This window comes from Oscarella lobularis, chromosome 8 (assembly GCF_947507565.1).
Source record: "Oscarella lobularis chromosome 8, ooOscLobu1.1, whole genome shotgun sequence".
NCBI classification, from domain to species: domain Eukaryota; kingdom Metazoa; phylum Porifera; class Homoscleromorpha; order Homosclerophorida; family Oscarellidae; genus Oscarella; species Oscarella lobularis.
In genome coordinates, this window is record NC_089182.1 from 1,591,614 (window position 1) to 1,605,658 (window position 14,045).

The window sequence follows — 14,045 nt, forward strand, 5'->3', positions numbered from 1 at the left end:
AAAACTTCGTCACCCTAGCATTATAAATTTCTACGGTTACGTAGAACTTCACGATCACTTCAAAATCGTCCTTGAACGGCACAGGAACAACCTTTTTGACCTTTTTATTAACGAAAAGGTAAATGTAAATAATATAACAGATAGGTTTGAATTCAATTTACGTCGAAAAAAGGACGAAGATAATTGATAATGACGATAGGAACTCGATACTTAAGCAGATCGCCGGAAGCATGTCGTACCTCCATAGGAATGATATAATTCACTGCGGCATCAAATCTGTAAATATTCTTGTAAGTCGCTTCTATTTGGCCAGACTGTTTTTGAACGTCTTAGTTGGATTGGCCGTCAAATGTGGCCAAAATTGCCGACTTCTGCTCGGCAATTCTCAAAAACGACATAAAAATTTTGACATAGATAGCGTTACAAATATTGGGACGTCATGCTACTATTCCCCAGAAATGCGAGACGGCAAATTGGGAAAGCCGTAGGACGTTTATGCCTTCGGCAGCGTTTTGTATGAGATGGCCTCTAAAGAGGTAATGTGGAGGGGATTGCAAAAACCGGCCTTCAAGAGGAAAACTATGCAAGGGTAACGAAAGCTGAGTTTAGATATGTGATCCATTTTTATTAAAACGATTGTAATTTTGCAGTGGGTTTGAGAATACGTAGCACTCAGCATGATCTTCTTAGCTTCTTCCTTTGGGAGATTAGGCTGTTCTTTCACCCAGCACTCCCAATTAACCTAAGTCACTATTATAGTGCACAAACTTGTCAAACTGTCTTACCGTCAAACGTCATGTTTTCCCATTCGCAAACGAATGCGACCAACAGTTTCTTGTAGTCTTGACCAGATGTGGCACGTCGGAAATAAAATAGATGCACCTCGGAATCGTTCCAGAGTATGGATTTGGCGTTTTGTACAGAACCGTCGCGGCGTCTTTAGAATCGTAGTGCATTTTGAAAAACTTTCTGTTGCAGGCAGCGCCATCGCATGTCACGGCAACGACATGATTATTTAAAAGCTGCCTAACACACTCCCAGAATATATCGAAAAGCTGCTGAGCACTTACGCCCTTGGTGGCGAAGTGAGCATAGGAAAATCGTAACCGTGTTGTCATTCCTCTTATCAGTATAACTAAGAACATGAGTGGCAACATCCATTGTCCGACTTTCATTCTTTGCTAAAATTTCGATTGATCTGAATTTATTCTTCATATCTCCGACTTTCACAAATCCTACAACTCTCTGGTCGCTTCTTGTAAACAAGGTCTTCTCGTATGCTTATCTCATCAAAAACTACAACATTTCTGCTTAGCGAATGATCGTCTGACGATTTGTCCAGCCGTGCTTCCCGGAACAGCATGTCGTTTAGTTCTGCTTAATTAAATCCTTCTTTTTGCTGGAAAAAGTGAGTATAGTCTCGGAGAGTTCTTTCCGAAGGTAACTCAAGGCAGCCAGAGGTACGCATAGCATGATACGCTGAAGTCGACATCATCTTCAAAATAAGAGCCAACCTTATCATTAGCGGATGCCATATCATTCCCGTCTTATTACGAATACTGCTGGCTTTCATTTGTTGGTTAAATAGTCGTCGTAGGGATCCCTTAGGATATTGCTCTTCAATGCTCTTTTGGTGTTTGACCTTAGATCATTGTCCAATTGCGAGTCGACGAGAACACCTTTATCGTGCACTGATCGCTCAATAGCTCTTTTAAGCCGCAATGACTGACGTCGTGCTGCTCTATGTTTCAACGACAGCATGCTCATTTTCTTTTTACGCTGTGGGGTATTCAGTGTTTGTCGTTAGCATAGCATAGATGCTTACCGGCATGACACTTGACGCTTTTTACTTCCATCTGCTATAGCACACCCGAAGAAAGTGATGCAGCTTTTACATCGATGAAGAGATGATTTTCCAGTTTTATCCCGTGCAATCAGCATCTGGCACGTTTTTGAACTCAAGGTCTCTGAGCGTTGTGTCGCATTGGAAGAGAGATTGTCGATAATGCCAGCTGCAGCACTGTTCTTTTCTTTTCTTTCGCCATGAGCAAAAAATGGTTATCGGCGTTTCCGGTACATATTGATAATTTGTCAACGTAACGAATAAAGGGAACAAACTTTGTTTCGTTCACCTCGGAAAGAGAAATGACGGGACACTTCAAGGCGTTGCATTCATCGATAGTAACTCGTCTTCCCCTAATGAAAACGTCTTTCAAGCCGGTGGAGTCGATGTTGAAACTGTGACTGATGCTGGCAGGCGAAGGAACAGCACCACTTTCTGCCGAACTTGTGATTATCTTAAACACTACTATGCTATTGTCCATCTGCTTCATCTGCCAATCTTGAGGAAGACTACAATCACCATTTTCCCTGCAAAAAAACTCTCTTATTCAACAACAGATTCGTCGAATAGTCTGGGTTTTTTTTTGGTTCGGCTCCTCTTGGTTTATGCTTTTGGTACTTTGTACGATATAAACGGCTTTTCTTTCATAACGGCATATGAAAAGGGTTTAACAGCTACTCAAAAGTTACCGCAGAATGGAATTTAGATGTACTGTTTTAACGCGCGTTATTAATTTCTCTCATTGAAAAATCTCAGCGCGTGAGTTTTGCAAAACGTGGGATAACGCAGGCATCACCGCACGTCGCAATAAAGGATAAACGAGTTGCAATATATAGGGAGCGGGTCTTAAGTCGCGGAAGCACGCCAACCTTGCCGCAGTTAGCGCACTCGAATTCTTGCTTAATTGGCTCAAAGTCTCTGCTCGATCGTCAAATAAGATCGAAAATCGCCTTACCGTACGTCAGTGTTGACCGGGTTATCGTAGGAATTTCGATTGAGCTCTCGTAAAGCTTCAGCGAGACAGCAACCCTCCCGCAGTTGATCAATATCAACACGCAACAAATCCGTATCGTATACGTGCTAATCGGCAGTATCATTCAGGACCAACTAAATGAAAGTTTTTATTTACTGTTAGACAAACGCGTAAAATGAAGTAAAATCTTCTTCACTCCTTCATAAAATGTATATTTGACAGAATCATATACGGGACAAGCAGCCGCGTAATCGTAACACGCCTCGGGACACTATTTGTCAAGTGCTTACGGGGAGTTTCCAATCACCTTCTCTCTTCTATTTATGATGCGTGGGTGCACTGTAGAAACACGATGAAACGGGCATCTAAACGATTCTATTCGGCACGAAACGATGGCAACGTTTAAACTGAACTGTCTGTGCGTGACGCTATTGTCTGTTTTTTTTGTTTGTCTGCCGGTCTGATTAGTGTTTCAAAGACGGCCTACATGACCAGTCATTGTACGCATGCGCAGCCTCACAATTTCACTCATCAAAAGTCGTGCAGTTTTGCCGACGCGGCTATATGAAGGTCATACATATCTTTCTTTCAAAAGTTTTTCGATTCACTACACATCGGAGGGGTGCGAATGAAAGGCCTGGCAAAGCAACACGTTTAGTGGCCAAAGATTTCAGCGGACATTCAGGGCGTTTTCCGGAAATGCGAGGCGTACCAAAGGCATGCCAAGAAGCCAGCTCGAGTGATATGACATCACTTGGAGTGGCCGACGGCGGCGTTCGACCGCATACACATCGATTTCGCGGGACCGTATATGAAACACATGTTTCTCGTGATTGTCGACGCTTACTCAAAATGGCTCGAGGTAATACCGATGGAACGTTCGACGTCGACGAAGGTGATTCGTGCGCTACGCAAATTGTTTTCCCGGTTCGGTTGTCCAAAACTGCTGGTATCGGATAACAGACCTCAGTTTACATCAGCAGAATTTGAGGAATTTTGGGCCAAAGCTGGAGTACGTCATGTCACTACAGCGCCGTATCATCCGCAGTCGAATGGCGAAGCGGAACGAAACATACAAACGTTCAAACGGGCAATGGAGGCGATGCAGGCTGAAGCGATCTCTACGCCAAGCTGCATTGTTTCTTGTTCAAGTATCGGAACATACCTCATAGCAGGACGGGGCGTTCACCAGCTGAGCTGTTTCTGAATCGGCAGCTTCGAACGCGGCTGACACAGCTGAAACCGGCGTTAGCCGATCGTGTCTATGCACAGCAAGAGAATCAACGGGAATTGGAGCCGAAGACCTTTAAAGGAGAGCGTGTGTGGGTCCGTAACTTTCACGCTCCAAATGAGTGGCAAGAAGGAACAGTTAGTTTCCTAGTTATTGATCGGATGGGGGCGGTGGATTATCAGGTCCAAGTGAACGAATACGTCTGGCATCGCCACACCGATCAACTGCGAACGAAACATCCGTCAGTGGAGCAGGCAAGCGAATCCGCAGAAATGCCACATGTTTCGCACTCGTTGCAGAATGACTCGGGGCTCGATGAATCTCCGCGACACCCCGACGTACCTGTGCGACAATCGCCTTCTTGAACCAAGGCGCCGGCCGCCGTCGACGTCTCGCACGCTAGGAGAACGTCTGACTCATCTTCAATTCCTTCGTCCTTCCGGACTACCTCATCTTCAATTCCTTAGTCTTCAACGACGCAAGCATCTACGCAGACAACGAGGCGCGCTGAGCAATCGGCTCAGGAGACGACGCACGTGGAAACGAAATCACCGGAGCGGGTATCGTCGTCGTCTGGCTTGGAAACGATCTCACCGGCGCGAGTAGAGGCGTCGTCTTGCTCCTCGTCTGGCAAAGAGACAGGGAAGCCACGTCGGTATCCCTTGCAGCAAGGTAAGGCGACAGATAGGTTGAACCTGTGACATTTTCGCTAAGAGGAGAGGAGGTGTGGCGTATTCGCATCTGAAGACAACATGCATGTTAAATAGGTATTTATGTCACGTGTATGTAGTCGGGTATATAAGTGCTCCTTGACACTCCAGAAATAAAGACACCATTGCCCCTGGGCCTTAACCGGAATACGTGTCACTTTCCTCATCTGTGACTGAATAGAACATGTTCACAAGTCTCATCGGTTTGCCATCTCTTCTTCATTTGTGCAATATGCGTCTAGGCCTATACATTTCGTGAAGAATCGCAAAGATAACCGAGCAAAGACTGATCGTCCGACAGGACATAACTGTTCTAGGCATCCGTTTGCCTAAATTTCGTAGCTCTGCAACAAACGGTACTAGCGTTTCTTCAATGCTCTCCGTAATCTTTCTAACAGCTACTAGATAGACATTAGGCCGATCAGGGCTAAGCCTAGGTGCTTAGCCAGTCTCCTGCGTGTTGAAGGCGCAGCTGTAGCGGTTAACGCTACCATCGGGACGTTAAGAGTGGTGCGCATCTGACAAACTTGTCCGCACCAATACCGAAATGGTTCAACAACACTATTAAGCCCTCTCCTCTAAAATATAATAAATGGCAGCGTGGATTTTTTGGAGAACACACCACTGAAAAACCGTGTGCACCTTGCCTACAAGGACAGCAAGGGTGGAGCAGAGACGTGGAGAGAGCTCTGTTAACTTAATTAATCACGTGACTCTATGGACGCCATCTTTGGTTCAAAGATTAGGTACCCGTTCGTTGCCACATAAGCTCTCAACAGCAAAGATGACTGATGTTAATTGAAAGTTGTTTGCTCTAATCGCATCCGTAGGATCTAATCTAGATGTGTCATAGTTGAAAGAATAGAAGGAAATGGAAAGGCTTATAGGACTACTTTTCTAGCATAAAAATTAGTCCAGGACTACCATGTGCACATATAATTCCGATTGTTTTGTCGCGCCTGATGCTTTCCTCTGGAACCAAGTCCCGTCGTACCAGCGTCCGCGACGCGCCAGTGTTGATTGTAATCGTTACGGGGACTCCTCCCACAGTGCCCAATTTTTCAAACGCGTATTCGGTCTTGTTCCTTCGCTTTCACTGTTGCTGACGTAGAGTCCATTTCCGGTTTCTCGTTTAGCCGCGCCCCCGTGTTTTTCTTTGACGGGCAGTGCAGCGATATGTGGCCTTCCTTTCCACATATCCAACACGTCGACTTTGGTCTTCGTTGTTTTTCTTCCTTGTGCTTGCCGCCGGCCTTGTTTGCAGAGGATCCGTCTCGGGTTTCGCCTTTTGGCGTATCACCTTTCGCATCGCGCTTGTCGCCATGCGAAACTGCCTCATTAGTAACCTTTCTCGCGCGTGCCATATTATCCGCTAGGTCACACGCTTCCTTCTCTGTTTTGGGTTTCGTTTCCCGAACGCGAATCTGCGTTGCTGGTGGCATAAGCGACAGCACATGTTCGAGAACTACCTTCTCCATCAAATCCTCTTTGGACAACGCCGCAAAGCTCGTCCATTTGTTCGCCAAGTCTCGTGCGCGCAGTCCCACCTCGGCGAAAGTCTCCCCCGGATTCTTTCTTACTTGGCGGAACCGTTGCCGGTAGTTTCTTCGTCGATGTCGTAGCGTTTCAAAATCGCTGCCTTCAGCGCGTTGTAATCCGTGATATGGACCGTGTCGATATTCGCATGAGCGTCCTTCGCCTTTCCCGTGAGTACGGCCGCCAACCGAACCGCCCACGTCGATTTTTCCCAGTCGCACGCGGCCGCGATTCGTTCGAACAACGTGAGGTATCTTTCGGTGTCTTCGTCGTCCCGTAACGGGGCGATTTTCAGATCCTTTACCCGTTGTTTCGGAGGGGGCGTTTTCTTCAACGACATCAGCATTTCCTGTAGCTGTTTCTTTCGTCGTTCCGCTGCCTCCGCTTCACGTCGAACAAGCGCTCCCTTTCGCGTTCCCACCTTTCGAGCTGCTCGAGTTGTCGCCTACGTTCGTCTTCCGCTCGTCGGCGTTCGTTCTCCATTCGTTCTTCATCTCGCTTTGCATGTATTCCAGGATCGCCGCCAGCTCTACGGTTCCAGTCTGACCGCTGCCGCCGCCGCTGCCTATCCTTTGTTGCGAGTCTCGTCTCGACGCGTTTCGTCGTCGGGGGCGTTTTCGTCGCGATCCATTTGCGCTTCTCTTGCCTTCGCTCTCGTTAGCATGCGGGTTGCCTGCTATTGAAAATTCTGCAACAGTATCCCACTCCTGTCACCACAATGTGATCGTCGGGGGTTTAACCCCGCGAACACACCACTAATTGGTCCTGAGTACGGTGCCAAAGAACAGCCTTTATTGCCCAACATCACGTTATGAGGGCCATTGTCCCCACCCATAAGGTAAGACATAACATGCATTCCTTATAACCATTAATGAAATGTTAGGGTCCAACCCCGACAAAGCCGTTAAAGATCGTGATTTTTCTTTGCAGAAGCAACCCCACAGAACATTCATTCTTGAAAAGTCATCAATTCTGCTATTAATGTACACCGCGGTGTGTGATCATTGATTTACCGTCGAATTCGATCTCTAAGTTCATTAATCCGTCCAACTTGAATTCCTGTTGCACGTAAAGTGTTTCCCAGAATAAACCCGGATAAAGTAATCGCCTTTTTCTACCTTTATAAAATCTATTCTTTCTACTTTCCGTGCGTTTTTGTGGCCAGAAAGATTGAAAATATCCTCCTCGTCAATTGGTTTTAGGATGGCCCCATTGGGCAGTTCAGGGTTCGCTCACAGGAGTTTTAGGACACACACGGGTATTCCTTGTTCTTCGCTCCCTTTTGGAATGTCTTCTGACTCCGCTTCTGGATTCTCACCCGTATCAAACACATCAACACAACCGGCGTTTATTAAACGCCACTCCACTAGTGTCTTATATCTCTACCGCTAAAAGCATACGCGCCCTCTTGGCTAAAATGGCCGCGCCCGCTTTGTCCGCCATGTCCTCCTTCGTTTCGAAGTGCGCACTGCGCAGCGTTGCCCGTTTGTCGACGCCTTCTTCGAACGGGCGCGGATGTTCTTTCACCGTCAGATCGCGTCGGGGCCCCTTTCGGAGATCGTCGATTTCCCGGCGATTTGGGCGTCGTTTCGCTTAGTTCGAAGTTCCAAGAGCGATTTTTCGACGCTGCGAAGCGTTTGCGATCGTCGAATTGCGCCGATAAGAAATCGTCTTTTTTCTTCGAAGTCGCCCGCTTTCGCGAGTCGTTCGTGACCAGGTGACGCGACAAAAATCAGATCGAAAATTTAGACAGGAAATTGATTCAAAGGGGGAAAAAGAAGACTTAAATACACTATTTACACCATTTACAGTCACGAATAACAGCGACGAGATAGAGAGAAGCCTCAAGGAGAGGAGGAGAAATTCAAACTTCGTCAACGGCATCTGGGACCAATCTCAAAAAAGGCGATTTACGGCGCGAATAAAGCGTTTTTTCTTTCATAAACGGATAAAATGCTTAGAAGCCCCTGTGAAAAATTGTACGGTGGTATTTTCCGCTTTATAAATGCGCTGAGAAGGCGAAACGACCGTTTTGATTGTCACACACTGACGTCACAATCAAAAGTATCCACTCATGTACAATATGTGCGTCGTGGGTATGTACGGGTACAGGAAATATGATTCGTACACACTTACGGACACATGCCTACGCAGACGGCAGGGCGGACTTTCAAACGCGCATGATCAAGCATCAATGAATGGGAGCCAATAATAAATTTTCTGTTTGCGCATGCTCGCGACCCTACCAATTAGGTTATTGCTACGTTTTCCCTGATGACTGTGGGTCACAAAATGGCTTTGGATAAGGTCCACACGCAATGGATAAGCGTCGGGTTTCCTCTAATCGAAGCTTTGGGAAAAAAGCTTCGATTTGAGGTCCGACGAATTTTTAGTTGGGGCACACAGTTTTTGACGAGAGCGTTTTGAAATTTTTGAACCCACTTCAAGGCCAAATTTTGCGTGTATCCCTGCTCAGACCTAAGCCTTAGGGTGTTACGAATGCATGGCAATGATAGAAGAGGCGCTAAACATTCTCGCTTTCTATTTATTGGGTCTCATGTTGCACCTGTGGCGATTCGCGCGCCATTTTTCGTCCTCGTACAGGTAGTTTTTTTAACTCAAACTCATGTGCAATTGGGAGATTACTAAAAGAACTGTTAGTTTTGCGCAAAGAATTTTTTTAGGCAATTGGTTCTCGCACTAGAGAATGATGGCCCGGTGTTCACCGTGTTGCCATCATGCAGAGCCTCCCTTACCGTACGCGAGCGCCTTAGATAACATGACGTCATAAAATTTCATTCCCCGAACACCAGGGCGCGCGCGGGCGAAGCCCGCGCGCGCCCTGGTGTGAGGGGCTCTCAAACGTGATCGCCCAAAAACCAAAGTGTTTGTCTGTCGGTATACACTGACGTCACAATCGCACTTAGACCAATCACGCACACAGGTGCCTTTATGACATCCACGTTCATTGTGATGTCATACTCTCCCGTATTTTGAACAAAATGTACATAAAATTGCGACGTCACAGTAGATAGGAACCCTGGATTGTGTTCAAAACTTTTCAGGAAGGAGTAGGCATATTATACAGGCTACATTATCGAGGATAAATACAGTGCCAATCAGCATAAACTTCCAAAATCTAAAGCTCGCTATATCGCTGTAAATTTCGCGTACGAGGCTTTTGAGCGCATCGCCAGATTCAGGAAAGCCTAAACTATTTTTTGGGGTGGGTCGCGGAATCATAGAACGCAGTTAGTTTCTTAGCCAATAGAAAGGAGCACTTTAATCACGTGCAATAACGTCACAAAGGAGTGACGCCAACAGGCGGTATCTCGAAAAAAGCAAAAAACGCCGAGAAATTCTTTCTACAACTCGCATAGGACGCATTATGTACTAACAAAGTAATTGTCATTCACGAAATCTAAAACGGACCCTCGTAATGCCGAAAATCGAGACGATTTTCTGTCTAAAACTGGTGCGCGCGCTAGGCCATAATTAGCAAATTCTTTTGGCGTTCGAATCTCAAAAACGAAGCCAAATTTGAGAAATCCCTATTATGAAAAGTTAGATCTACCCTTTCCCTAAGCATCAGTTAAAAAAAATTCGAACTATAGGGTACGCTGAGATAGAAAAATCGCGAAAACGAGAAGGACTTATTTGGAGAAAAATTGCTCTACCGAGAAAACGATCGCATAAATCGCAAATCGCTATTATGAAAATTTAGATAAACTAATAAGATGCAGAAAACGATAGGCGGGGTTTGGCGCGATGCTCATAGGAAGCCAAAAAATCGCAAAGCCCAAAACGACGCACAAACTGCGACATCATTTTTTTCTGACGAACGGGTGAAGCGATTTAGTTCGCTTTTTTGCTAAAATGCTTGCGTAAAGTGTCTTTTTTTTGAATTACGGGTACAGAAACCCCAAAAGTTAAAAGAATTTAAATTTCGTGAGGATTAGCGCGCGAGAGTCATTTTGGAAGTTTATGCTGATTGGCACTGTACTATTAAACATAACGGGCACATAGCAATGAGCTTTATCAGTAACATTCATAAAGGGAACGCAGTAAAGGAGCACGTTGGGTTTGTCGTGCTGCGAGCGCAGCTCGCAGCACGCAAACCCAACTGCGAGCTGATAATGGGCCTCGTGACACGATCACCCAAAGGGGCAGAGGTTGGGGTTAGGAGAGGTATAGCCCTGTGTCACGCTTACATAAGAGGTCAAATTGTAGACTTTTGCCAAAAATAAAGCATGCCAACTCACGTGGTTAGGCAGTGCGATGCAGAGTATGCAAAAAGGCTTTACAAAAATTAGAGTAATAAGAATGCGCTGGGGGTGTTCGGGGATCCCATGATGGTTCACCAAAGGCCATCATTATCTAGTGTTATCATGTACATATTCACACTGTTGTACATACATGTATATCACAGTCCTACAGCCCAGTCCTGCACACATACTCTAGGTACATAGATAGGGCTCATGTTTAGGATCCTAATTAGGCGTTTTCTGATACTGGCTTTGAAGTTTATTGAATGTGTAGGTATGTGTACGGGTCATATTTACTGTAACCCGTACACGCATACATACCCACGCATATACTGTACATGATTGGATTACGATTGATTGTGACGTCAGAGCGTAACAATCAAAAGAGTCTTTTCGGTTTCTCAGCGCATTTATAACACGGAAAATAGCACAGATCAATTGGAAACAGGGGTTTCTAAGCATTTTTTCCGTTTATGAAAGAAAAAACGCTTTATTCGCGCCGTAAATCGCCTTTTTCGGGTCACCGTTTTGGGCCCTATTTCACGCATGCGCTGTCCAAAAAAACGGGTTTTAGGTGACGTCACAATACGGAGCGTGACGAACAGACAGACAGACAGACATACATACATACACTTCCGGCCCTAAGATCACGTTTGAGACAGCCTCCCTCCGCCGTTATACGGGCTCGCAAACTGCGTTTGCCACCCCGTACAACTGCGGTGGTCGGCTCATTACGCAGAACTTCATCCCTGCGTATCCGCAGACGTAGTACGTCAGCGAAATGTTAGAAAAACTCTTACTAAACATCTTTTTTTACTAAACAACTCGAAACTCAGTTGGTAAGAGGGATAATGGGAGCCTACGGAGAATGCTAGTTCGCGGTAGATAACCCTAGCAACAACGCATGCGCGTTTGAAAGTCCCCCGGCGCCATACGTTAACGACATTCGGGGAATTAAACTATGACGGGCTACCGAGTCACGTGGTTACACGATCATGGCCACCATCATAGCCAACGCTTGCCTCTCTCCAGGCTGCGCAAAGGAAGCTAGACTCCAATGCCCTACTTGCGTAAAACAAGGAATCCACGGTTCTTATTTTTGCTCGCAGGACTGCTTCAAAAGCAACTGGAAGGGCCACAAAGCAGTGCACAAGAAAACGTTTCGTGCTCCTGTTGTGACAGAAAACGACTACGATCCGTGGCCGGACTTTCGCTACACAGGCAATCTGCGCGCGCATCGTCGGACGCCGCGTCGCGCCGTTCCGGCGCACATTTCTCGTCCCGACTACGCCGAAGACGGCAATCCACGCAGCGAGCGCGAAATGCGCGGTTTCACCCAGATCAAAGTACTTGAAGCGGACGAAATCGCAGCGATGCGCGACGTGTGTCAACTGGCGCGCGAAGTCCTCGACGAAGCGGCTCGTGCCATTCGCGTCGACGTCACTGCCGACGAGATCGACCGGGTCGTACACGAGGCGACGATCGCGCGCGATTGCTATCCATCGCCTCTTAATTACTGCGGCTACCCGAAATCGTGCTGTACGTCAGTGAACGAAATCATTTGTCACGGTATCCCGGATGTTCGCCCATTAGAGGACGGTGACATTGTTAATGTCGACGTGACTTGCTTCAAGGACGGTTTTCATGGCGATTTGAACGAGACGTTCTTTGTTGGTCGCGTAGATGAGGGGAGTCGTCGGTTGGTTGAAGTTGCACATGAATGTCTTCGACTTGGAATTGATCTAGTGAAACCAGGTGAACGATATCGCGACATTGGTAATGTAATTCAGAAGCACGCGCAGTCAAATGGCTGCTCCGTTGTGAGGACGTACTGTGGTCACGGAATTCACAGGCTTTTTCATACAGCTCCGAATGTGCCTCACTATGCTAAGAACAAGGCCATTGGTGTAATGAAACCGGGGCATTGTTTTACGATTGAGCCAATGATTTCTGCTGGATCCTGGAAGGATGTTACGTGGCCAGATGATTGGACATCTGCAACAATTGATGGGAAGAGGTCAGCTCAATTTGAGGAAACGTTGCTTGTGACCAAAATAGGATGTGAAGTGCTCACGCGGCGGCGAGACCACAACGGCAAGCCTTACTTTATGACTCAGTAGCTTTCTCGAGTTTTATTTCACCGAAGCTGTGATTTGAATTTGTGAGGTGACACTTTTGTAGGGCGTACTTGTGTCCTGAAAATGGTGCATCGTCATTATTGTATTTACTGCACCCTAGTGTACGTAGGTATATACTCCACTTCGGGTCCCTCCAACAGAGAGCAGTGGATAAATCGATTCATAATGCAATTAGTCATTCAGTTCTGATTGCAGTCTGCCGCAACGCCCTGCTGCAGACCGGACCCTGCTGTAACCGCTGCAACCAAAGATAAGCAACGCTGTTACGCGTTTAGCGCGCGTTAGCCGGATTCTTTCTGCCATGGCGAAGACGTCAGAGGACCAGAACTTCGACTACATGTTCAAACTGCTGATAATCGGCAACTCTGGCGTGGGGAAAACGTCGTTCCTCTTTCGCTACTGTGACAATTCGTTCAGTAGCTCCTATTTGTCGACCGTAGGGATCGATTTCAAAGTGAAGACCGTCATTCGCAATGATAAGGTAGTCAAGCTACAAATCTGGGACACCGCCGGTCAGGAACGATACCGAACAATCACAACGGCTTACTACCGCGGCGCAATGGGCTTTATTCTCATGTACGACATAACAAAGGAAGAATCGTTTCGAGCCGTTCAAGATTGGTAAGGAACTCACTCGAATTGTAATAAAGAATAGCGCAGGTTGTCTTCGAAGTCAGTCACTGCGTGCTTGGTGATAAGGCAAGACGTTACCTTTGGCCTAACGCGTTGTGTGTTCGAACACCCTTTGAAAATTTCAAAGGGTGAACACGTCGTCAAATATCCATTCTAAATGAATGGTAGAGAGGCGGTGGGTACGTTTCACTGATTTTGGTTGGTATAGAATACGTGTACAACAATTTGTACTAATTTGATTAGTTCAAATTGTTTGTATTTGGATAAAGAAGGATATCTGGGATTTTTACTGATTGTTTTCTTAGGTCAAGCCAGGTTAAGACCTACTCATGGGACAATGCTCAGGTCGCTTTAGTCGGTAACAAGTGTGATTTGGAGCAAGAACGTGTTGTTACACACGAGAGGGGAGTTCGGCTCGGTGAAGAGCTTGGCATGCCATTCTTCGAGGCCAGCGCTAAAAATGACGTCAACGTCAGCCCCATTTTTGACAAGCTTGTTGATATGATATGTGAAGCAATGGCCAACAGCTTAGACAGTGATCCGACAATGACTGCTGCGGTAGGCGGGCCGGACGTTATAGCAAATCCCAATCCGCCTCAGGAAAGTGGCTGTCATTGCTGAGACGCTGCATGAAAAAGTGACAAATTAAGTACAGTACTGATATGACATAAAGATATGCCCATTGGACAGTGGCGAAAATGGTCACACCATGGATG

At 46.4% G+C, this 14,045-nt stretch overlaps 2 protein-coding genes across 2 annotated transcripts; both read left to right on the forward strand.

The window, feature by feature from the left end:
* The first annotated feature begins 11,544 nt into the window (after window positions 1-11,544).
* LOC136189771 (methionine aminopeptidase 1-like) lies at window positions 11,545-12,773 on the forward strand. Its single transcript, XM_065977776.1, has one exon. The coding sequence runs from the start codon at window positions 11,554-11,556 to the stop codon at window positions 12,676-12,678; it is 1,125 nt and encodes a 374-aa protein (XP_065833848.1). The 5' UTR covers window positions 11,545-11,553; the 3' UTR covers window positions 12,679-12,773.
* A 213-nt stretch (window positions 12,774-12,986) lies between these two features.
* On the forward strand, window positions 12,987-14,043 carry LOC136189772 (ras-related protein Rab-3C-like). Its single transcript, XM_065977778.1, has 2 exons — window positions 12,987-13,317; window positions 13,635-14,043. Exons 1-2 carry the CDS (start codon window positions 12,998-13,000, stop codon window positions 13,948-13,950), a joined length of 636 nt encoding a protein of 211 aa, XP_065833850.1. The 5' UTR covers window positions 12,987-12,997; the 3' UTR covers window positions 13,951-14,043.
* Window positions 14,044-14,045: the final 2 nt, after the last annotated feature.